The sequence below is a fragment of the Hippopotamus amphibius genome, chromosome 4 (assembly GCF_030028045.1).
Source record: "Hippopotamus amphibius kiboko isolate mHipAmp2 chromosome 4, mHipAmp2.hap2, whole genome shotgun sequence".
Taxonomy (NCBI): Eukaryota; Metazoa; Chordata; class Mammalia; order Artiodactyla; family Hippopotamidae; genus Hippopotamus; species Hippopotamus amphibius.
In genome coordinates this window covers 116,585,057-116,610,901 of record NC_080189.1, presented here as the reverse complement: position 1 = coordinate 116,610,901, position 25,845 = coordinate 116,585,057, and the positions used below count along the sequence as shown (strand labels likewise).

The window sequence follows — 25,845 nt, the reverse complement described above, 5'->3', positions numbered from 1 at the left end:
AGCGCAGGGCCCTGTTTTCGCCCAACCGCGCACTGCCCCGGAAGGTAATCCTCCGGGCTAGGTCATCGGCGGGAGTGCTACGGGTGCCGCGAGGGAGCGAGCGCGCATCTTCGCTCTCATCACCGCGAGGCGCGGCTGCGGCGCTAGCGAGAGCCCCGCGCCTCCTGAGCCTGCCGCCTTGGACCCGTGCTTTCTCCTTTCCTGCCCTTTCCTGAGGGAGTACCCATCCCTTCACCCCACGCCTGGGAGCAGGTAAACTGGGCGCGGGCCAATCACGTGCAGGGTCCCTTTCGTGGGGAGGGCGGGAGCTCACCCGGAGCGTGCCGGCAGCCGAGCGCGCGTCTCCCCCGCTGCCCACCCGGCTCGCGTCCGGGGCGAGGAGGGTCGGCGGGCAGGGTCGGAGGCGAGCCCGGGACTGGGATGACGGAGCTGGGCTCCTCGGGGTACAGAAGGCAGGAAGCACCGCAGTGAAACGTTAGTTGCGAGAGCAGCCCTGGAGACGTCTGCGGAGGGAGGCATGGCTCCGCTTGGCTGGCGGGGGGGGGTCATGAGAGAGAGGGAGCGAGCCCGTCTTTGCGATCCTGGGCAGCTCGGCTTTGGAGGTGGCAGAGGAGGTAAATGTGGGGGAACGGAGAAAAGGAGAGGTGTCGCCTTTTAGCGTCAAGTTCATTTATTCCAGCCTCTCAGAAGTAGCTGCTCGCAAACACACAGCCAAATTGTACCCGTGCCCAAGCCGTGCTGGATTCATAAGGAAAACGAGTCGAATTTGTAATATGATTCATCTTCCCTGCTCTTCCTCCGTCCCCTGTCACCTATTGTTTTCTCTACTCCTTCCCTAAGGACGTATCAGGTGGCGACCAGAAAGTAGAGTGCTTAAAAAGTTCGCTTTTATTTCTTTCTTTAAGTGAACGAAAGGAGAAACGACTAGGTGCTGAGAAACGCCTTTTAAACCTAGCCTTACTTCTTACAGTTACGCGACTTCGGCACCGTTGCCTAAGGGCCGCACATGTTGGGTGTCTCCTTAAAACTGCACTTTCTTACTGGCCTGAGTCGTTTTAAATTAGAAAGAGGTGAGAACCCCCACAGATTACAGGCCTCTTTACAAAGGTATTCATACGGATAACTACGGGAGCCTCTGCCCATTAGGCATTAGAAATATGCACTGTTTCCTGTTTTGTTTCGCCAAAGAAGTGTTATTAAGTGGTTTAGTTGGGAGCAGTGCTTTTTAAACTTAACGTTTGCAAAGCGGGGGTAAATAAGAGTGTGGTGGTGCAGTATGTGTTGGGGGAGGGGCGGCAGTAGCGCGTCGGACGTACTTCTGAGACCCAGGATTACGCAGTGCTTTCTGTATTGAAGGGGAAGGGAAGCAGTATTCCATAGATGCTGGGAGAATGATGCCAGGCTGCCTGATCTAAGAGAGACCTGATACCGGATGGAGCGGTCACTCAAATGTTTGTTTTGATTTGACCTAGAAATAAACAAGTTGCAGCTGAAGGAAATGTTAGCACTGATAGGGTTAACTTGGGGAAGGTATTTTCTGTTGAAGGTAGAAATTAATAGATGTATAGGAGAAAGTAGAAACTGGGAATAATATAGTCAATCTGGGAGGTGCAGTATGTTAACAGCCCAGGAAACTTGGGTGTAGAGACTGAGGCAGCTGCAAAGCTTTAGTACAGATTTGCAGCTATTTGTAAAGAAGGAGCTAAGTTTGTAAACTTAAATATAGACACCACATGGAAGGGATTTGATGCAGATGTCTTTTATTCAGGTTATATACTTTAGCAGTGCTGACATTTTAGTATTGCAGTTGATTTCAAGTAACTTGTTACCCATTTATCAAATAAATCGAGGTTACAAACAGACTACTCCAGTATTTTGAATGGATACAGCTAAATTCACTTTCACTATTTTTTTAGCTATGGGTTTGTCTTGTCTTCACTTAGCCATCAACTGTTTATGTTCATCAAGTTTCTTCCATGAAAGCTTTATAGCAGTGGAAATAGTTGCTTTTTCTTGAAAAATATCTGTAGCCAAAGTGGGGGGGGGGGTGGTATTGAGCAATTCTAAATTACATAAGGAAAAACCATTTCCTTCTCAGAATCCCTAATAGGATTGATATTGTAGATTAGTGTTTCCAGCTGCCTGCTGGTTTTCTCCACTTGGATATCTTAGCAACATCTCAAACTCAGTGTGTTCGGATTTGAACTCTGCACCTCCCCTTTCTCCTGGTTTCCCTTAAGATTGTCTCCTTCATGGAATTAGCTTTGGAAACCCCTTCCCCAGAAACTGTTTTAAGAAAAGTAAAAAAAAAAGTCTTACCTGCAAGGAAGTAAATGTTTGCTTGGTACTGCTCCACCCTAGTCCAAACCTATGTTATGTCTCCCCTGGGCTATTACAAGAGGTTCTTTACTGGTCTTATTGCTATGTGGCTGTAACCAATTACCTTTCCCAAGGGTAATTACAAATCAGTTCACTCTTGCTCAGCCAAAACGAAATGTAATGATTGTAAATCACTTGATAAATGATCAGAATTCACCAAGTAGTATAATTTCAGTAAAAGGTTAGTTCCCTCCAACCCCTACGCCTACCTGAAAAGAAAAACGAAAATTTTCAGTGGCTTTCCATCATTAACAAAGTAACTACAGGAAGTTTTCATTATGTGAGGATAATTGGTGTCAGCAAAGAAAATCTCAGAGTCCATCTGAAATGGATAACCAAAATTTTACCATAGGTGGTACAAAAGGACTGATCAAAATATTATCTTTAAGGACTTCCCTGGTGATTCAGTGGTTAAGACTCTGCGCTTCCACTGTAGGGGACACACAGGTTCGATCCTGGTCAGGGAACTAAGGTCCCGACTGCCCCATGGTGTGCCCCCCTTAAAAAAAAAAAAATATATATATATATATATACACACACACACACACACACATCTTTTAAAAAACTAAAAATTTTGAAGTTTTATGATTATAACCAAGATTATTAAATATAACTACACTAATTGGTACTTTGTTCATTATAAATCAAGTGGCTTTTCTGTGTAATTATTCTGAAAGTGTACATTGGCATCGTAGACATGCCTATTAACAACACAGTTATTTTTTGCAATAATTGATCTCCCACTTAATTTCTTTCAAGTTGCCTTGTTGATTTCTCTGTTTATAGAACTGCCTGACCTTCATTTTGTCAATCAGAAGTTTTGCTTATGATTTGCGCTCCTAAATCTTTTCTTTAGTTGAGTATAGATGGTGTTTACAGTACTCAGCTATCAGCTGGGAGAGGTTAACCAACGTGTCATTTCTTGCTCTGATTTTTGCTTCGCTTTGCAGCCTCAGCAAACTGCAGGGACTTGGATATGGTAATAATTAAATGATGAGGAGCCTGGGCATAAACTCTACAGCCTGGCTTTTGAGTGTCAGTTTTTCTTGAATCTTACTCCCATTTAAGTTCAATCCAGCTGTTGTTCCTAATAACTCAAATACCCAAGTTTATGAAAAGGTGATCGTTTATCTTCTCGCTCAGAGGAGCCTGCACAGCGAGGAGTTTATGGCGCCAGTTTGGGTTGTTGCGTGCTTTGTTTGTCTACAAATTTGGGAGAAATGGGCGGGCAGGCATCCAGCTGAATCTGTGTAAGCCCCTGGAAATGTGTTTGTGTTACCCCACATGTAATGGGTGCTGTTTTGTTTTTGGAGGGCGTGGGAAGGTAAAAGGTTGAGAGCCCCAAGAGCTTGCCAAACTCTCCTGTAATTTCCCAACCTTTCCCCCAGTTAGTATCTCTGTTTTTGTTCACATGGTTCCTTCTACCTAGAATGCTTTCCCTGCCTTCATTGTCTCTAAATCATACCTTAGCATCAAACTGCCTTTTAATAGTAGCTTTTTAAGCCTGTCCTATTTTCCCTGCCTCTGAAGTGGATGTGATTTGTGCCTCATTTAAACACCCTGATATTGTATTATCTTTCTAGCAGGCGTTTGCCCTTCCACTTATTTGCGTGCTGAAATGTAAGGTCCCCAGGGGCAGGAATAGTGGTCACTTTGCACTTGCTATATAGTTGAACTTTAGAACAGCCCATGCTCAGACAGCTAGACAGACAGGGCTGCCTGCCACTGTACAGGAATTCTAAGAATCTGGTGACATTTTCCCTCACTGGAGTTTTTTGCACCTTGGAAAAATCATACGTCTGACACATCATAGACCTTCACTGCTCAAACCAAAGTAGGTTAAAACCTATTGTGTGAATTAGAACAGTCAACATTATGTACATGGGGGGTGTTGTGGTTTTTTACATATAACATTCACCTATTAGCAAAATGTAGATGACTAAGTTCTAGCTAATGAAGTGGATAAAATTCAAATTAAACTTTACCTTTAAATTTTGAAATAGCATGGAGTCGGCTTGGGAAAGCTCTCTCGCAGGGTTGATGGAGACAGTCGTGCAGCTGGGCACGGAAAGCTCACTGGTTTCTGCAGAGCTGTGCTGGTGAGCAGCCCTGCAGCGTACCATGTAGCTTCTGTTTCTGAAACCGTGCTAGGAATAATAGTCTTCTTCTGTTTCAGTAATATTTTTGAGGTGCTTTCATAATCCTGCACATTTGGGGAATCGGGTAGTAAAGAATAAACTTCTGAAATCACTCTTTAATCCCATTTTTGTTTCTAACATGGTCAATAGATTGCCACAGAATACAGTTTCCCCTGGAGCTGATTGCATTCCAAGTAATTCCGGTGGCCAGTTTTTTCTTTCTTTGTAATTTATGTCTGGAGCTTGTCTTTTGTTTTTCTAGACCTCTAACATTCTAATTTAAACGTTTTAAAATACAGTCTGTTTGAAACAACTGCTTGTAGCTTCGCATTTGCCAAACGAGGGTCGGTTTCTGATGACCCCTGGGACTGTTTTGTACTTGAGTTTAGCTAACTTGGTTGGATAAAGAGGAGTGGATGAGGACCATCCTTCAGAATAGGGCTTTTTCACCCTTTTACCCGTCGACAAGCCCTTTGGAACTCTGAGGGCAGCTGTAAGGAGAAACATAAGGAGACCTAGCAGGTAACGTTGAATGCGTTGAAGTTTCATGTAAATCTGAAGGAACAAGATGGCCCTTTGCCCCTAAAGATACTCACATGGGGGTCCGGGGAGAACCTCTGTGCTCTTCTAAATTAGGTGTTACTAACCATTTTGTCTGCTAGGGATCCAGGTTAAGAATCTTTCCATAGGGAAAATTAGAGGTTATCTAGCTCTTCCTGTCTGCTGTTCTGGTGGTGCTTGTACTGCAGTTCTCTGCTTTTAAGAAATTTGGGTCAGAGAGTCACTTTAAAAGGAGGCAGAAATTTGACTTAATCTAAGCATTTTGTACCGTTCTAGACAGATTTCTGTGTTGTGCCCTAAACGAGGTTGCTTGGTTGCCTGAGAGTTACTTTCTCTTAAATGTCAGAACTAAAAGTGGAAGAAATTTTCCTTCTTTGATGTGTATGTTATTATTAATAGAAGGGAATGGAAATCTAGAAGATAAAAATCTAGGGAGATGAGGTTATTTTCTCTGGGTGTAGAGCACTCAGGTGGAGACCGGTAGCCAGCCGTTGATATAACTAACCTGCGGTTCATTTTCCTCCAGGGCAGTGGGCTACTTTAATTGGTTGCCTGTAATAATTTACACTGCGTGATGGAAACCAATGCCAGTTAAAAGTGTACCTAGTAAATTAGCGTCTGGGCTACTTTCAGAGGACTAGCTGCCTGTTTTCTTACGCTATATGCATGTAATTGATATGCTTACTGTCTCTAACTATCTAAACATCCATGTAGCTTACTGGATGTTTACTGCGGTATTGTTTTCACGCTTCAGTTCAAATGTCAGCAAATTAAAGAGGCCTTTCCTGACCCCTCCGTGTAGATGAGCACCTCTCACCTCTTCACTCTTCAGTGAGTCAGACGTGTCGGCATTTCTTTCTCCCATCTTCATTTAAGTGGTGGTTTTTATTTCTTTAGCATATAGTCATCTTTTCTTACCCAAGGCCTCAAATTTTGCTTCATTGCCAAAGTAATTCCTAGGTTTGCCCATAAAGTAATCTGCAAGCAGTAATGTTTTAATAATACAGCAGAAACACGTGTTGAGCAACAGACAGCATGTCCACCCCGAGGGCACTAAGATGGTTGCGTTGGCACAGCAGTGCAGTGCCGTGGAGTCCAGAGCAGAGCTCTGTCAGCTGGCCTCCTTGCACCTAGGGTGGCAGTCAACAACCCAACTATCCTAACTAAATGTTTATCTATTGGGGCTTTTAAGACTGCAAAGGTGGTGGTGGTTACAATTCACAGTCCATAAAATTCACCTTCATGATTGTAAAATTCAGACATGTTTAGTCTGTTCACAGATTGTGCCACCATCATCGCTATTTAGTTCCAGAACATTTTCATCAAAAGGAATCCCATACCCTAGTCCCTCCTGCCCCCAGTCACCTGGCAACCACTCATCTGCTTGCTGTGTCTGTGGATTTGTCTCTTCTGGATATTTCATATAAATGGAATTGTACAATATTTGGCCTGTTGTGGCTGGCTTCTTTCGTTTAGCATAATGTTTCCAAGGTCCATCCATGTTGTAGCATGTATTAGTACTTCGTTCCCTTTTATGGCTGAACAATATTCCATTGTATAGAAAGACTACATTTTGTTTATCCATCAATTGATAGACATTTAGGTTGTTTCCACTTTGGGGGCTATTCTGAGTAATGTTACTGTGAACATTTGTGTACCGGTTTTTGTGTAAGCTTATGTGTCATTTCTTTTGGTTATACACCTATAAGTGAAATGATTGGGTCATATGGGAACTCTGTGGTTACCCTTCCAAGGAACTACCATACCGTTTTCCAAAGCAGCTACACTGTTTCCATTCCTGCCTGCAGCCTTTGAGGGTCCTAGTTTCTTCACAGCCTCACCAACACTTGTTATATCAGCTCTTTGATTGAGATTGAAGTGAAGCAGGAGTGAAATGATATCTCACTGTGGTGTTGAGTTTCATTTTCATGTGCTTCTTGGGCATTTGCGTACACTTCTTTGGAGAAATGTCTATTCAGATCCTTTCCTATTTTTAATTAGGTTATTTGTCTTTTAATTATTGTGTTGTAAGAGTTTTTTACGAATTTCACATGCAAGCCTCCTTATCAGATTTGCAAACTTTTATCCCATTCTTTCTACTGTCTTGATGGTATCCTCTGAAGCACAAAAGTTTTATATTTTGATGAAATGCAGTTTATCTATTTTTCCTTTGGTTACTTGAGCTTTAGGTGTCGTATGTAAGAGACAGTTGACTAATCCAAGATCACAAAGTTTTAAACTTATGTTTTCTTCTCAGAGTTCTGTAGTTTTTAGCACTTAAAAAAATTAGGGCTTTCATCCATTTTGAGTTAATTTTTATATACAGTGTTAGGTAGAGGTTTGTTTTCATTCTCATTTATGTGTATATCTTAGTCCCAGGACAATTTGTTAAAAAGACTGTTCTTTCCCCTGTTAATTGTCATGGCACTCTTGTTGAAAGTCAGTTCACCATAAATCTATGGGTTTAATTCTGGACTCTCAATTCTATGTGTCTATATATGTGCCTATCCTTGTGCGCTTACCCACACCATCTTGATTACTGTGGCTTTTATAGTAAATTTTGAAACCAGGGCGTGTGAATCTTTTAACTTTGTGTCAAGATAATTTTGGAATTGAGTTTCACTTAATCAGATAAAGACAAGTAGATGAGGAACTATTCTTCAGACCAAGTCTAAGCAGGCCCCACACTGACCTGATTCTTAGGAACAGGTTGGCCTTCTAGACTTACCCAGCTAGGTGCACTGTCTTCCTTCATCCATTTATGCATCAGTGACTTTAGGGAATTTTTATGGTAACACAGCTGTGAGCAATGTTGAAAGTTGGACAATGTAAAGAAAAATCTGGTGTCTGGGAGATAGTTCTGGAAATCATTTCATCCCAAGTGGGAGATATTAAGGTTTTTAACCAGAGCAGGGATAGCAGGGGTAGGACACTTTGAAGAAATGTTAGAGGTAGAATTTCTAGGACTTACAGTGGATGAGTTCTGGTTGGTAAGGAGTTTAGGGATTGAGGATACTTGTGTTTCTAGCTTGCGGATGATGTGTAGCTGTAGTTAGGGGAGTAGATTGTGATGACTTGAGTAAAGATACACAGTAGTATTATCTGTTCTTTCAAGAAGTCCCGCAAGGTTGGAGCAGAGAACAGGATTATGAGGAGGTTTACTTAGGTTCTGTTTAGTTGGTTATGTTTTAGGAGCAACTTGCTGTTTAATTATCACTTTAAGTCCCCGAAGAAACAAAGCAGACACTTTTCCTTCTAAGACGGCTGGTAAGAGAGTTGACATTTGACAGTCTCTATTTTCCCTGGAGCTGAAGTTAGGCGGTGGGGTGGGTTAGGAACTGTGGAACTAAAGAGAAGTGAGGAGTTGGAACAGCCACTGAGAAATATAGATAAAATAACAAGGGAACAGAAAATAAGGATGAAAAAGACAAGGCAGAGGATGGATTCAGGAAGTCCAGCAGCTAAGTATTATTTCCTGAACGAGGGAAGAGAGAAAACGGGGCGGGGGGGGGGGGGATTATCAGTGAGATAGATGAGGGGGCACAGAATGGAGTTTCCGGATTGAAAGGATCCACTTGAATTCCCTAAAATAACATCAACATCACCGTGAAGATGTAAACAACAGCAGGTTTCCAGAGAAAGAACACAGGTCACTCAGAAGAGGATGCAGAAGCAGAGTGAGTCCAGACTTCTCAGCAGCAGCCAGCTGCTTCCCAGATGCGAGACACTGAGCACTGTCTCCAGACTGCTGACAGAAAGTGATTCCCAGCTCATAACTGTATATGCAGCCAGAGTATCAATCAACTTTGAGGTCAGAAAAAAGATTTTCAGGCACTCAGGGTATGGAATTGAGGGACCACACCGCGAGAGAATAGCAGCCCACAGCCTCCAGGACGGGCCTGCTCTTTCCTAACAGATCTTGGTTCTAGTTAACTCGTTATGTGCAGCGGTGGCTTTGATACATGTTAAACCTTTGAATGGGCCACTGAACTGCACAGTTTTAAATTCTAAGAATGGTATATCCATTTAACACTCTCTCTCTCTCTCTCTCTCTCTCTCTCTCTCTCTCTGACACACACACAGGGATAAATGGGAGGGAGAAGCAGCCAGCCAGCAGCTCCAGGTTTTGCTGGAAAGGGCTGATAAGGGACAGCAGTTGAGGAGTGGGTGTGGGGAGCGGTGTACAATCTTTGTAGTGTTTCCCCTTGGAAAGCGTTTAAAATGTGGAGGCAGAAGATCTCAGGCTGAGTTTAAGGGCCGGGTCTGTGCAGGCAGGATGTGGGTCAGTCCTGCTCCATGGGGGGCAGCTCTCCCTGGTCTTCACGTGAGAAATGCAGCTTTGATGACACAAGTTTTTCCGCTGTTTAAGTACTTTGACCAGTCACCTCTGAACAAATGTGTAATTCAGAAAACTTAATGTAGCCTAAACAAATCTCATTCTCTTACAGCCTGGGGACTATAAACTGAAAATGGAAAACCAAGAACCAGCAGATTCTTCTCAAAATACCAAACAGTTTATTATATCAGAGGAGGTATATATTGTTTTTTACTTCCCTTCCTGTTTGCCACATTAAGCTGAGTTTCAGATGATCTTCATTCTTCGGGACAGTTTTTAAACGTTGTTCCTGCTCCCTTTTTAGGACTCGGGCATTTTGCTCTTGTGTGGGAGCAGTGGTGTATCACTCTTAATTATGTGTATTAGTGAAATTGAGGCTTTTTTTTTAAAGTGGGTTTGTGACTGTTGATTTTTAAATTTCTCAATTAAAAAAATTTTTTTAATTGAAGTATAGTTGATTTACAGTATTGTGTTAATTTCTGCTGCACAGCAAAGTGACTCAGTTATACACATATATGCATTCTTTTTAATATTCTTTTCCACTATGGTTTATCCCAGGTTATTGAATATAGTTCCCTGTGCTATACAATAGAACCTTGTTGTCTCAATTTTTATTAAAAGTTTCTCTGGGTAGAAGAATAAATCAGATATGAGCTTTAGGGCTTAGACATTTCATCCCTAGGTATCACATCTTGGTTAGCTGTTTGTGGTCTCAGTATGTGTGTTTAAGAACAATAAAAGCCTCAGTTGTTGCTTGTGGTCTAAATTCCAGAATTAATGTATGTCTTATGAGTTACCAGTTTACCTTTTAAAAAGTCTCTTCCTGCAGCAACCATTGCATTGGATAAACTTTAAATCCTTCATCTTGGAATTCTGAGCTTGACACCTTTCTGGAATTCTTTTTGATTTAAAAATCTTTCTGTGTTGTCTGTGAACAGATCTGCTGATAATTATTAGGTTGCTGCTGATGACAAGTGACAGATAGAATAGTAAGAAAAAGGCTACTCACTGCTTTATGTACACAGTGAACCTCTGCGCTCAGTCAGTATAGTCTGTAGGTAAGTTAGTCCTGGTAACCTGACCTCCTCGGTGTCTAGGCAGAAAGATGCTGGGTGCCCTTCAGACTGGGTGGTAAACCTGTGTCATTATGGACATGTAGTCATGGGCCCTGCTGTCCCCATAGTCAGGTTTGCTGGGTAGTCATTGACAGTAAGATGCCACTGAGTTTTCACATCCTAACTACATCCACGTGACTGGCACTCAGATCTCTCAGATCAGAGGAGAGAAGGTTAGGAGCATCCCAGGAAGCCCCTCCCTCCTCCTCCCCTGTGCCCCCCCCCCCCCTCCAGCATCCTCCCCCAGCGCACCTCTCAGTCCTACCTCCAAAACTCCACAGAGCGGCAGGCCCACCATCAGAAAAATCAGCTTTCAATTCTTTGAACAGAAAACCTGAACACAAATTTTGGGGAGGGAAACTTGACCATTGAGAGCCACAAAAAGTTTGAGGGGAAAAAAAACTAAATAAAAAACAGCTCAGTCTGAAAGTTTCCCAACTAATCGTTTGATCTCTTTTTAGTTAATTTCAGAAGGAAAATGGGTCAAGCTTGAAAAAACAACTTACAGAGATCCTACTGGTAAAACAAGGTAAAGTATTTTTTTTTCTTTGTGTAAAATGCTCAGGGTTTGGGTTCTCAGGCTCTCTGTTTAGTGTTTGGCATAGACTTTGATATTTTCCTCACTGTAAACTCTGTCTTAAGTAAAGAATCTAGTTGAGCTGTTTTAACACCATTCCCCCAAGGAGATTAGGGTGAACCTAAAACTTTGGGGCCAGGTGTAATTTAAGCTGATAAAGCAGCAGAATAATTAACAGTACAGGTTACTTCTTTTTATTAAACCAGTTACCATCTCTGAATTAGAATTGAAGAGAAAATGCTGCTGGGTTTGAGGTAAAACTTACAGCCTTACATTGGGGGGAGATGGAGGGGGGAGGTTTTGTAAAGTGTTTCACGCTATATACCAATTGCCATAAAGACATGTGTGGGTGGGGGCGGGGAGGGAGTTCCTGGGGCCTGGCCCAGTGGTGTCTGAGACTATGCTAAGAAAACTATTTGGAATTAGATTTATGCATGAAAAATGTTCATCATAAATTTAAAAGATAAGGAAATTGAAAGTAAGCTGAACACCTTAAAAATAGAGAAATAATTGTTACAGTGTATTCATTTGGTAAAAATCTACACAGCCATCTCCAAAGCAGATCATGAAGACAGCCTATCAGTATGAGCGGAGTTAATCATCTGATAACAAAATAGGAAATTGGATATATGCTTTTTAAACTCTGCCAAATAATGTGTAAGAAAATGCTAGAAGGGAAACTGTAGCAAAATATTAATGGCAGCTATGTGACTAACCTTTTTCTTCCCTTTTCCAGCTTTCCTGTTTAGTAACTTTTTATATTATAAATAACAAAAAATGTGTTAAACATTTACTAATGAAATACAAAAAGGAGTAAAACAGAAGGAGAAATTAGGAAAACGTAACTAAATTTAGTTTCCAGGTTACATGATATAAATTCATCAACATAAAAACTCTATTTGCTAAGTGATCAAATAAGAATACAGTTTCTTTGTAAAGAAATACATATATACATTACTGATAAGAAAAAAATACCAAATTGTACACTCTAAATATATGTAGTTTATTGTCTGTTAACTGTATCTCAATAAAAGTTCTTTAAAAAAAAAATCTACTGTATAGCATAGGGAACTCTACTCAATACTCTGTAATGACCTATATGGGAACAGAATCTAAACAAGGGTGGATATATGTGTATGTATAACTGATTCACTTTGTTGTACAGCAGAAACTAACACAACATTGTAAATCAACTACTACAATAAAAATTAGTTATAAAAAAAGAAAAGAAATACATGTATCTGTCATCAGCGTGAAAGCACATGGACTTGCCAGTGATTTCAATAACTTTTGACTATATCTACTAGAGTAGCAAAGAATACTAGTAAGGTCCAATGTTGGAGAGCTGTGGGGAACATGAAGACAGCCATAGCACTGCTAAACCCAGAGTAAGAAAGCTAAGCACACTGCGTCCATCCACAGGGCGCGAAGGAGGTGCCTGTTACCTGCAGTGAGCTGGGCGTGGTGAGGCCCGAGCTTCAAGGAACACAGCAGGTGTACACACACACTTACACTTGTGAACATGTAGCCAGAGCTTAGAGCCCAGCCCACCATGATAGAGTTTGGTTCTCTTTCCTGTCAAGTTAAGTTTATAATACAAAGTAGAGCCCTTAACACTGGTTAAGGATTTGTTTCCAAATACTCAGGATTCAGTCTCACCTCTGGAGAGTCTGCTTCGGTAGTTGGAGCGGGTTCTGAGGTCTCGCAGACACCGCGCCGTGTGGCCTGTCTACAGCACAGTCGTCCCCACCCATCCACACATAGGGCTGCCCTGCAGCCTCCAGAGAGCTCTTGTGTGAAACATGAACATTTCATTCCCGATGTCAAGCTTTGAAGAATGAATCTCAGTACTCTACAGTAGACTGTGATTTATACATTTATAAAATATTGCATATACAAAACAATAAAATTGCAGCTGGAGAATCCTTCGTTCCCATCCCATTCGTGGAAGGGGGTGTGGAATTGATTTGGGGAGAGTGAAGATGTGCAGCTGCGGGCCCCTTTATCGTTGAGGACGGAGCTGAGCTCACCCTCCGTCACCTCACCTACTCTAGCAGCTGGTCGACTAGAAAGAGGAAAGTAAAACAGGCTTCTCTATAAAAAGGCTAAAAACAGAGTAACTCACCCAGAATCAGAATTCTAAAGTTACAAGAGGCTTTTAAGACAACATACTCTCAGCTCCCTAGTTTTACAGGTGAGGAAACAGTCTCCAGGAGGTTGTGGCTGTGGGGCCGGCTAGTAGGCAAGTGGAGATGAAGATTCTCTGACTCAATCGGGTGGACGTCTCTCCTCTCCGAGTCCCTCTGAGATGGTGGAGCCCTCGCGGGGCACTCGTGTTCTCGTATTTCTTACAGACACGTGCCTGTTTTCTGGCTCCATCCTGCGTACTTCCTTCTCGTGACCAGCATGCTGATGCTCCTCTCTCTGCTTCCCTTCTTCCTAGTGTGTTGGGGATGGGACCTCCAGTCTTCAGGACTAACCCTAGGAGGCAGCAGAGAGAACTGGGCCCGAAGGTGTTTTGTCACTTGTGATCTTTACTGACTGGTCAGAATGGCTTGTGGGTTGGCTTCTTGCTACTAACAGGAATGTTGGCAGCTGTGAGTCGCCTTAGTAGTCTGGCTGACTTTCTTAGGTTCATTTGACATATTTGCCCTTTAGAATTGGGGTGCAGTACTAAAAGATCTACAGTTTACAGAAAGGTTTTTTTTTTATCAGATTAAATATCTGACATCTTTTAATAGAAACGTGGTAAGGTCCAAGCCTTAAAGACAACCAGATAAAAAGGATGAGGGTTCCTCTGAGGAGTACCTCTTATACTCACTCTTACGGTAGGGAGACAGGTGTCGGATGTGGATGCCTTTCTTTCTGTTGAAGGGATGGGAGAGTTAGGAGGAAATTCCCTCACGTGCCCTTCCCCCTTTAAACAACAGGATTGTTCCAATAACTGAATTGCCAGTACCGGCTTTCCTGAAACAAATAGCTAGTCAGGAATAAAGCCATAAGAGGGGACCAGGAGCCTCTCACCCCACTTGTCCCTCTAGGGACCATTTTCCCCTTAGACGGGATCTCGCGCATGCAAAGCCGAGCACTTATCTAAATTGATTAATTCCTCGGTTAATCAGTAGGAAGGTCCTACTTTCTCAGATTATGTATTTGAGGTGACAGCTTTTAAAATCTGAACTGTAGAAATAACTGGCTCAATGCTTCACGTAATGCAGCGCGTCCTTTGGACTTTTCACAGGGGCTGGATTTGCACTGACTCCTTCATGGCCTTTAAAGCTGTGATCGCTGGCTGTGCTGCTCAACGCAGCTTTATGATCCAAACTGAAGTGTTTCAAGTAAATGATTTGAAAGCTGATTTGAAAGGCAGCTCAAGGGATGAGCAGGCCTTCTATTCAGATGTAGAGGGTTAGATGTAGGCGGCAGTGGTTTTCTCTGGTAATTTTTAGAAGCTATGGGGAAGCACGGTCTGCTCTTTTTTTAATACAGATCTTTACTGCGTGGTGTTCTTGGCCGTTATCTTTAGTACATTTGCATGCTTTGCATTTGTACAGTGCTGGGTGTACACACAAAACCTAAGAACAGTCTCCTGTAGCACTAATGCTTATGTTTTTTCTCGTCTGCCTGAACAGAACTTGGGAAACTGTGAAGCGGACAACCAGGAAAGGACAGTCAGCTGACGGTATGAGGGCAAACCTGTTAGAACTCTCCCAAGAGGAGGTCCCCATACATCACTAAGGGGTTGGGGGTAGGAGGGATTTTTACTGTAACCAAGACCTCAGAGCAGGGTTATCTTCAAGTATGGTCTTTTATTTTTAACTCTGGTATTGTATTTTGCGACGCTATGTAACTAAATCAGTCTTTTTTTTATAACACCCCGTTCCTGTTACTGAAGCTCAGAACTGTGTTTTTGAGGGGAGGATATCATACTTATAGCCAAACATATGTCAGTGTAATTGGAAGCCACGTTCTGTGTCTAGGTGTGTTACAACTTCTAGAGGTGCTTTGTGCTCTCGTCAGAGGATCTAGCTGAGAGCCTTTAGTTTGGAAACTTAGCCGGCACTACTTGATGCTTACTGACCGCTTGCTTTTGTAAGTTGCTGAGAAAACGAATAAGGAAAAGACTATTCATTCAGTTCACTTTCCCTTCCAGGCATGAATGCTTTGACTGCAAAGATCCCAGAAACTGTCCTGAAAACCACCTCTGGTCTAGGGGAAGTTGGGCAATAGGTCTTTCTTGTTTTCCCTTTTATTTTTCCACTTTGTTCTGCGTTCTGTTTTTCCTAGAAGCAGACAGAGTAGCTGCCGCAGCTGCTGTGTTTTCCTGCTAGGAAAGTGAGAGGTCCTCCTGGGCAGCTGTGTTTTCCAGAATCCAGTGGTTTTTGGTTTTGGTTTTGTTTGAAGGCCAAGTAAACTTGGGAGAAAGGGTCTTTTATCCTAAAACAATGAAGGTCAGTCTAGCCAGCATATACTACAAACAATGGAACTTACTCGATTTATTGCTTAAAGGAAATCCAAGAGCACAGAGATCAATGTAACTTCAGCAGTGGCCTGGCTGTGGCAGGGTGAGAAATGGTCTCTGTAGAGGTTCATGTAGAAATTTTTTCCTTGACCCTGGGCTAAATGTTTACTTCTAGTTTTGATTTTATTTTAAAGAAATTGTGGCAATGAAAACAAGCTTTTTATAAAGAAAAATTAAACAACATGGATGTATGATTATTTTTTCCTTGCATTTTTTAATGAGAGTAACTTCCAAGGTTAACTGCCAGTATTGTAGCTTAAATTAACTTCCTATTGCTGATGGAAAAATACAAGACAGATTTCAGCTGCAGCATTTCTTTAAATGTGGGCTTTTATCAATAGTTAGATTACTCTAAACAAATTCCTGACCTCTCATTGGGGTTTCCCTGGTTTTGTTTCCTGCCAGCAGGAGTGGCGATCATCCCCGTGCTGCAAAGAACCCTTCACTATGAATGTCTCATTCTGGTGAAGCAGTTCCGACCACCGATGGGAGGCTACTGCCTAGAGTTCCCCGCGGGTGAGTAACTGATCACTGGGAGTAGAATTGCCCCTCGGGGACTGTTGGACTGAGCCAGGGCAAAGCCCGGGAACGCCAGTGCTTAGACGTTGAACACCTTTTCATCTGTCCATGTGGGTTTCTTTGTTTGTTTGTTTGTTTTTATTGGAATATAATTGCTTTACACTCTTGTACCAGTTTTTGAGGTACACCAAGGTCAGTCATCTGTATTTATACACATATCCCCGTATTCCCTCCCTCCCTCAACTCCCCCCCACCCTCCCTGTCCCAGTCCTCTAAGGCATCATCCATCATCGAGTTGAACTCCCTTTGTTATACAGCAACTTCCCACTGGCTGTCTATTTTACAGTTGGTAGTATATATATGTCTGTGCTACTCTCTCTCTTCATCTCAGCTTCCCCTTCATCCCCCGCCCCCCCAAACCTCGAGTTCTCCAGTGCATTCTCTGCATCTGCGTCCTTATTCTTGTCACTGAGTTCATCAGTACCATTTTTAGATTCCGTATATGTGAGTTAGCATACAATATTTGTCCTTCTCTTTCTGACTTACTTCACTATGTATGACAGATTGTAGTTCTATCCACCTCATTACATATAGCTCCATCTCATCCCTTTTTATAGCTGAGTAATATTCCATTGTATATATATGCCACATCTTCTGTATCCATTCATTTGTTGATGGGCATTTAGGTTGCTTCCATGTCCTGGCTATTGTACATAGTGCTGCAATAAACATTATGGTACATGTTTCTTTTTGGATTATGGTTTTCTCTGGGTATATGTCCAGGAGTGGGATTGCTGGATCATATGGTAGTTCTATTTGTAGTTTTTTAAGGAACCTCCAAACTGTTTTCCATAATGGCTTACATTCCTACCAACAGTGCAGGAGAGTTCCCTTTTCTCCACACCCTCTCCAACATTTGTTGTTTCCAGATTTTGTGATGATGGCCATTCTGATCGGTGTGAGGTGATACCTCATTGTGGCTTTGACTTGCATTTCTCTGATGATTAGTGATGTTGAACATCTTTTCATGTGTTTGTTAGCCATCTGTATGTTTTCTTTGGAGAAATGTCTATTTAGGTCTTCCGGCCATTTGTGGATTGGGTTATTTGCTTTTTTGGTATTAAGCTGCATGAGCTGCTTGTATATTTTGGAGGTTAACCCTTTGTCTGTTGTTTTGTTGGCAACTATTTTTTCCCATTCTGAGGGTTGCCTTCTAGTCTTGTTTATGGTTTCTTTCGCTGTGCAAAAGCTTTTAAGTTTCATGAGGTCCCATGTGTTTATTCTTGATTTTATTTCCCTGATTCTAGGATGTGGGTCAAAAAGGATCTTGCTTTGATGTATGTCATAGAGTGTTCTTCCTATGTTTTCCTCTAGGAGTTTTATAGTGTCTGGCCTTAAATTTAGGTCTTGAATCCATTTGAAGTTTATTTTTATGTATGGTGTTAGGAAGTGTTCTAATTTCATTCTTTTACACGTAGCTGTCCAATTTTCCCAGCACCATTTATTGAAGAGGCTGTCTTTTTTCCATTGTATATTTGTCCGTGTGGTTTTAAGTAAAACAAAACCACTGTGCAGTGAGGCTCCTCCAGGCCACACCCCAGGGATCTGCTAGCCTGGGAGGTATCACAGCTCACCTTTCCAAGCCACCTGCCCTCCTCTTTGTAGCATTCTCTCTAGCCTCTTGAGTCACTGCTTTTCCCTAATCTGTCAGGGTATCTCGTTTCCATCACTGGTGATCTGTCTCTGGCAAATTTACTGGACTTCCTGGTGGTCCAGGAGTTTAAAAACTCCATGCTTCCAGTGCAGGGGGTGCAGGTTCGATCCCTGGTTAGGGAACACATGCCACGTGGTGCAGCTAAAAAAACAAAAAAAAACAAAAAAAACCAAAGGTAATTGAATAGCCTGCGTTTCACTTTTTCTTTGCATTTTTTAAATTCCTTTCAGGAGAAAGAACCTGTGATGATGCAGTCCTTCTCCCACTTGGCCCCTCTTTACTGCCTCCCTAGAGTGAGCGAGTGTGACACACAGTCCCCCCACCTTCAGTTCCCTGCTTTCCAGTCTTCTCCCTCCCGGGTGGCATTTACCCTAGCATTTCACCTCAGCGCCCTCCATATGGTCCTGAGGGAGGAAAGCAGGATGGGAAACACTGTCCCCAACTCACATGTGAGGAAATAGAAAAAAGCACAGGCTTCCTGTGCAATAGTCACACGACTAGTCCAAAACTGGAGCCGTTGGCCACCCTCAAGCCACGGACCCGCCCAGGAGATCCGTGCTGTATAGCAGCCTTGATGCTGAGACGCTCACAAAAATGTCTAGGGCTGAACACGAGGCGCAGAACCTGCTAAATCTGCCCCGGGGTGTTCTTTTGCCTCTCATTTTTCTATAAAGGATCAAAACCTGAGTCAGTTTTATCTGCACGCCCACTTTTCCCAAACCTCGATTCTTCACATGTGGCTCAGCAGCTGGTGCGGTAGAAGGGGCTTCCCGTCCCGCCTCTCACGTGATTGGGACTTGCAGGTCTCATCGATGAGAATGAGAGCCCGGAAGCAGCTGCTCTTCGGGAGCTTGAGGAGGAAACTGGCTACAAAGGCGACGTTGCCGAATGTTCCCCAGGTTCGTGCTGCTTCCCACGTGTGCACCTGGGGACAGCTCCTGAAAGTTAGCTGAGCGGTCGATTGTCCTGGGTGTGAAAGGACTGATTCCTGGGGCGTTCTTTATGGTCCGGAACTTAGATGGCTCTAGTTAGCTAATTCACTGAAGAGAGATCCTAGGTGAGGGTTGGTCATCCGAGCACGGACCTCCCCTCCCGTGAGAGCACAGCTGAGTAAAAAGGACCTGAAGTGGGAGGAGAATTAGGAAATGAGGGTGCCTTCCAGGGCTCCCACATTCTGAGCTGTATTACTCATCTTATCCACATGCCACACTCCCCACTAGAAGACTCTCTTGATGTGGTGAAAGAACCTGACCCCTCACATATAGCAAACTTGCCTCAGGGATCTGGGGAAGATATGAGTGCTGACTACATGCGTCCCCTGCAGCCCGACAGCGTATATGCTAAGGGAAGAGGAGAAACGAGTTCCCTGCACAACTGCTACACAGGCTATAAGTTACCAGCCCACTCTTCCTCCAGAGACACTGAAGTGGTGAAACGGGTGACACGTGACTAGCGCCTGGAAGGGTGATCTGCTGCTTCTCTCCGCAGCTGTCTGTATGGACCCAGGCTTGTCGAACTGCACCACACACATCGTGACTGTGACTATCAATGGAGACGATGCCGAAAACGTGAGGCCTAGGCCAAAGCCAGGTGAGCCAGCGACGGCTGCTTTTATGGTGGTTGCGCTGCATTAAATATCTTTAACTTGCCGCTAGTTTGATTTTTGTTAGAAGAATAACGGTCTTTCATAGGTGCTTCATTGGTACTCTTGGCTATTTTCCTAATCTTGTGTATTTAGCATTTTTCTCTTAGTACTTCATTGATTTTTATGCTTCATATAAAACTTTAAATTATGTATTTCCATATTTTCTGTGTGAAGTTTATTTCCACTTAGTAATAAGAGCTACAGGCCTTAAACAGTGAAGCTCTTCAAAACCTCTCTGATTTTTGTCTCCATCTATATTGTAAGGATGGCAGAAGTGCTGTAGCTCAGCGCCGTCTTAACTGTTCTTTATTGAGTTCATATTTAGCAAAGCACATTCTCCATGTTTCTTAGCAAGTTTGGATTCGGAGGCTTCGGTGCCTCTGTCAGTTCCATGTGCTCTCCCAGCCCCAGAGGAAGGTGTTGGTGACACAGACACCACTGTGTATCAGGTGTCAGAGCGGAGGTCTTCCACTTCCCATTCCTTTAGGTTGTTCCTGAATGTTCCAGTTTCCCACTGCAGCTGATTTTAAACGCTCAGTTTTCAAACTAGCGAATATAACACGCTGAGGAAGAGCCTGGCAGTTCCTCAGAGTTAAACGGAATTAGCGCGTAATCCAGCAGTTCCACTCCTCGGTAAATACCCAGAAGAATTGAAAGCAGGGGCTCAGACAGACACTTGGACACCAGTATTACTCACAGTATCCACGTGGAGGAAACAATTCAAGTGTCCATTAACAGGTGGATAAACAAAATGTGGCCTGTTCTTACAGTGGAGTATTCTTCAGCCAGAAAGCAGTGACGCATGCTGCTACGGGAAGCTCGGAAACCCTGTGCTCGGTGACATTAAGCCAGACACAGGAGGGCAGATACTGTGTGATTCCACTAATACGGGCTACCTAAAATCGCTGCGTTCAAAGTGACAGAAGGTAGAATAGAGGTCAGCGAGGAAAGGGAGTTCTTGTTCAGTGGGTACCGCCTTTCTGTTTTGGATGCTGTAAAAGCTCTGGAGATGCATAGTGCTGATGACTGCACAACATGTGAGTGTGTTTAATGGCACTGAATTTGTACCTTCAAAAATGGTTAAATTGGTAAATTTTATGTTATGTATATAATTAAGTTTAAAAATACATATATATATATCACAGAATATGCTTCAAACTCTGCTATTAAAACATTTGATTTGGAGAACAATAACTTTGTACTGATGGAATTTTTTTACCACGTATATAAATTAAATTAGTAGAGACCCAGGTTTCTGTTAAATCCTTATAGCCTTTTTGATACGTCTTGCACAGAAGTCTTGCAGTGTTTGACCGCTCTGAGCCTTGCTGAAATGTCCCCCTTCTGTTTGTTTTCAGGAGATGGAGGTACGTGTCCTGCCCCGGGGCCTGGCCCTGAGTGCCGCGGAGTGCGGCGGGAGTGGCCGCGGAGTTGTGAGTTGCTCGGGTGGGCTCGCCTGGGGTCCAGCTTTGTTTTCACTTGCACTTTGTTCGTTTAGAATTTGTGGAAGTAATTTCCTTACCAAAGAATGACCTGCTGAAGAGACTTGAAGGTAAGCATTCTTGGTTATTTTACCCCACTTTGTTTTCCCCATCCCTGACCCCAGCAAATGGGGTACTAAATGGGATTCTGTTTCTTCCTGTTCTTCCTCACTAAAGGCAAATACCCATAAATTGTTATCAAACTGCAGTTAACCTATAATAAGTGTCCTTTCTGGTGGCACAGAGTTTGAAAATAAGAGCAAGACATTCCATGTGAAGTGAAAACTTTGATTAGGGACTTTTCTTGTCCTACAGAACAGTCACAAATATGTGCCTGCTGATTAGCCAAAACTATTCTGTACCTTAAATCTTTAAACCCTGCCTTGCAAAGGTCTAGTAGGTGTCTCTTAGCCGATCCTCAGACATGTGAGAAAAACGCAGTCGCAACTCAGAACACGTTCCTAGCTTTTCTCATTAAACGGGAACAGTGAGATAGCCCCTGCCTCTGCGGAGGCAGGAGTGAAATTCAGTGGGGTAATGTTGGCACACGAATGCTTGAAGGTTATGTGCTATTTATTTTCTTTTTATATTTTTATATTAGAAAAATATCCTTCAAAAAAAATTCCCACCTTCTTCCTTCCAGCCTTGGAGGAAGGGGGAAAATAGTGAGGGAAGTAGAGAGGCATCTGTATAGAAGAGAAGAGGGGACTTCCTAGGTGGCGCAGTGGTAAAGAATCCGCCTGCCAGTGCAGGGGACACGGGTTCGAGCCCTGCCCTGGGAAGATTCCACATGCCACGGAGCAACTAACCCCGTGTGCCACAACTATTGAGCCTGTGAGCCACAACTGTTGAGTCCATGTGCCGCAACTATTGAAGCTCACGCGCCTAGTGCCCGTGCTCCACAACAAGAGAAGCCACTACAATGAGGAGCCCACGCATCACAATGAAGAGTAGCCCCCGCTCTCAGCAACTAGAGAAAGCCCATGTGCAGCAACGAAGACCCAATGCAGCCAATAAATAAATAAATTAAAAAAAAAAAAAAAAAGAAGAGAAGAGGGAGGGGCAGAGAACAAGTGTTCCCAGCTTTACTAGCATCACAGTATAGTAATCAGTTCCTTCCGCACGTACCGTTTGAGAAGTGGGCAGGGGGGCACGTGGAGTTCAGTTTGCTATAAGGAATGGCTTTCAGCACTCGCCCAGCCCCCGCCGGCACAGGTGAGCGGGATGGAACCTTGCCTCTGAGGGTCAGACCATCTCTGAGCTTGTTCCTGAACCAGTGGCTGGGAAGCAAGGGGTGGACTGGAAGTCTGGGGGCCTCTGAGTAAAACGGAAGTTCTCATGAAAGGCCCTTGTGGTCAGGTTCTGAGACCTCATTCCAGTCCCTCGGAGCACACAGCCTAACTTGCACGTGGCATGTGTGTCCCTGACAGTGGAGAGGATGCATGAGTCATCGTCACTGTGTAGGGTCAGCACAGCAAAGCCCTGTAGTGAGCGACCCAGGAAGTGACTGTTGGATCTATAAACTGAAGGCTTTGCTGTTTTAACACAGAATCATCACCTGGTGTATGTGCTCTTCTGTCTTTAACTTTTTCTTGTCTCATGCTGGAAACGTAATCCTGCTTTTACATCCTTTGTTCTTCTGCTAGAGTAAGATCCATGAAGGCAGAAAACGTCTCGTTTGTCACTGTACCACCTCATCTAGCACAGGAACCAGCACATAGTAGCTGCTCAGTAAACACTGGCTGGCTGATAAGGGGTATTATTATTGTTACCAATTTCATTATCTGACTTGTATTCTTGCCTCCTCTAGCACTGGTAGCTGAAGAACATCTGACAGTGGATGCCAGAGTCTACTCCTACGCTCTGGCGCTGAAACATGCAAACACAAAGCCGTTTGAAGTGCCCTTCCTGAAGTTTTAAGGCCAAAGGACAGTGGCCGTGTTTTTGTAACAAGGACACAGGCCACCTTCATTAAAACTTTGTATTTAGCTTAGTTTCAGTGGAGATTTGAAAGTAGCTTTTTCATAAAATAAAAGCAGCACAGAATGCATCTGGTGGTATGGAATTGTAATTAGATAGGCTATAGCCTTTATTTAGATGCTAGACTCCAGCAAATATTAACAAAAAAGAACAAATGCAAGTATGTTTAATCCAGCTTTAAAGAAAAAAGAAAGCTCAGCTGTTACTTTTCTAATCTGATCCAAGTGATATGATATTTTTACAGGAAAATAGTCCTGAATTCCAAATTAGGTCAACTCTTCCCAGCCCCCAGTAAAAAATATGTAGCTAGGTATGCAAATAACCATTTATGTTATCAGACCTACATCGGAACTTTCTTGGCCTCGCCTAATTGAATTATCTGTTATATGGAATTGATCTGTGTAGCAGAGAATGTAAAATAGAGAATAACATCGGTGACAAGCAGGTGCTTCCAGTTAGCTAGTGTCCTTACAGCCACCTAACTCCTGGAGGGTGATCAGCTCTCATGTAATGAAAAATGGTCAATTTGTTCACTGCATCAAGGCTTAAGAGGCTAAAGAAAATCCAGGGCCCTTCCCTCAAGTAAGTGTATATGCTTTAGAATCTCATTTCTTATCCTTACCTCAAAAAGTACTTGAAGTTTCTAAAAACCAAATCCAAGTAATAAGATTTACATGGTGTGGGGCACTGTCTTGGTATTAAACCATAAGTGTAGCCAGCACAGTTAGCAAGTGCCAGAAACCCAATACAGACTTCCTTAAAGGAAAATATGGAGTGTTTCTGGCTCACACCATGTGCAATTCCCCACCCTCCCAATTCCTCAAGGTCCACCAGTGTCACTGGCCATTTTCTTACCTGCTGGGTGTGGCTGTTGTGTGGACCTCTGGCTTCCAGCTCTGGGATTACTTCAGTGTAGAAGTCTCTGGATGATTTTCATTGGCTACCCTTAAGTCATGTTTCCAGCCCTGAACCCAGGGGTTAGCCAGGCCCCCCAGAACCAGGTAAGATCAGGGGGTTAATGCCAAAAAGGCTGCAGTACAGTTTGTATGTCTACAGGTTCACTGTCTTACCTAGAGATATTTTTATGAGCAAAAATAGATCTGTATATTGTTACTTCCTACACAAGAATAGAATTATGGAACTAGAGAACGGTATAGATCATATCTACTCTCCCTGTGAATACTGTGAAAATTCAGTCCCAACTGTTGCTTTAACAGTAGCCCTCCCCTGCACCTCTTAACAGAGTCCTTGTTTTTAATCGTGGGCATCATGATTCTCCAGCAATTGTAATCCTTTTCCCTGATCTCTCAAGGCCCTTGATACTACTCTCCATCGAAATCAGGAGGTGCTGAGGCATACCGAAAATACACAGGCTCAAGCACTGCCAGTCTCCAAACAGACCAACTCTTGCAAAACCACTCCCCGTGGCACTTGATAAGGCTACTCTGAAATCCTGCTGGAGGCGAGAGATCTGTACCCTCTGCCTGTCCTCTCTGCCTTCTTTTCCTAAGAGTGCAGTTCTGGGATGACAGCTAAATCCTAGAACACCCCCTAATGTCAGTTATGTTCCCTGTAAATATCAAAGGCTATGCTTTGGAAATTCGGGCAGTTTGAGAACTGGCAGTCTGGATGTTTTCACTGGCTGGCCTTATTAGTTATCAGTGTTTAAGCACTGAAGGTTTATTATTAAAAGCTGTATTTCTACCTTCTTTGGGGAAAAACAGCTGTAACACTGGGTCACATTTCCATGGTAACAATGGTCTGAGGCTTCAGGAGATGCCCTCCAGTGGACATGGCTACTCTCCTGTCTGCTTGTGTTTTCTCTGCCTTGCTCCTGAAATTAGCTGGCTTTGTGATCCTAAGCTAAATAAGATACACTTCCTACACTTAACTAAGAAAGTAAACAATAATAGAAAACCATACTAATGAAAAGGATTTCTTTGAAAAATTACGTTTGATCTTTTTTGGGCAATAAAGCACATACTTTAAAAAAATGAATTAGGGAGTTTCCTGGTCGGGGAACTAAGATCCTACAAGCCACACGGTGAGGCCAAATATATATATATATATATATATATATATATATATATATATATATATATATATATATATATATAAAACAAGCTGAGCTATTTCAAAAGGAGGCTGGGATATTGTTTGAGACCATCTTTTTCTGGTCTTTCCAAATGTTAGTCACAAAACTGAGTTACAAAACTGACCCTTTTGTGGGTCCTTGTCCCTTAATGTTTTTAGGATTGAACTAACACATTTGCAGTAGGTATCTCAGGATGAATTTTGTATGAATACAATGAACCTATATAAATAATCTTAGAAATCATTTAATATCAGATTTATTTTTCCACACAACCGAAAGTTTTATTAAATAAAATTTTATTGTCTACTGTTTACACTCATGTTGCTGCTATAGAGTACAACAACATACACAAATTCCTAGCATGAATTACTCATTGTTCACCCCCACTGAACTACAGACATTGCTTGAGAATTAGATCTTTGCTTTAGGGATTTAAAAAAAGAAACTGGGGCAGAGTATCTTGAAGGGTATTCTCAAGTGATGTGTTGGAATTCGAAGGCATAGCCAATACAGTAAAACAGCACCGACTGTGCTGTGCCTGGGGGGAAGGGGAGTGGAAAAGAGGAAGAGTAATTGATATAAGCAGTTGTTTCTGGTGACAGATGTGGCTCTGAAAGCTTGATTCTGCCCATCTGGGCTAAGTGGCTGCTTTGAGGAGGAACAAATCGGGAGAGGGTGGGAACGTGGATACTATGAGTTTAAAAAGTATAAAAAAGTAATTATATCTAAAATATAGATTAGATATAAATGTTCCAGAACTCATTAAATAAGCTCAAAAATACT

At 42.8% G+C, this 25,845-nt stretch overlaps 1 protein-coding gene across 1 annotated transcript; it reads left to right on the top strand.

The window, feature by feature from the left end:
• The first annotated feature begins 50 nt into the window (after positions 1–50).
• NUDT5 (nudix hydrolase 5) lies at positions 51–25,054 on the top strand. The gene is made up of 10 exons (XM_057730256.1): positions 51–252; positions 9,527–9,610; positions 10,991–11,058; positions 14,739–14,788; positions 16,037–16,144; positions 18,665–18,760; positions 19,350–19,451; positions 20,865–20,873; positions 21,005–21,058; positions 22,798–25,054. The coding sequence occupies exons 2-10, from the start codon at positions 9,548–9,550 to the stop codon at positions 22,905–22,907; spliced, it is 660 nt and encodes a 219-aa protein (XP_057586239.1). The 5' UTR covers positions 51–252; positions 9,527–9,547; the 3' UTR covers positions 22,908–25,054.
• The last annotated feature ends 791 nt before the right edge of the window (positions 25,055–25,845 follow it).

What these genes read in the sequence shown, in the direction of transcription:
- NUDT5 (XM_057730256.1), top strand. Translation starts at nt 9,548, where the DNA reads ATGGAAAACCAAGAACCAGCAGATTCTTCTCAAAATACCAAACAGTTT. An exon ending in GATCCTACTGGTAAAACAAG is followed by an intron (nt 11,059 to 14,738) that starts GTAAAGTATTTT and finishes CTGCCTGAACAG; the next exon opens with AACTTGGGAAACTGTGAAGC. An exon ending in CCTGCTGAAGAGACTTGAAG is followed by an intron (nt 21,059 to 22,797) that starts GTAAGCATTCTT and finishes TGCCTCCTCTAG; the next exon opens with CACTGGTAGCTGAAGAACAT.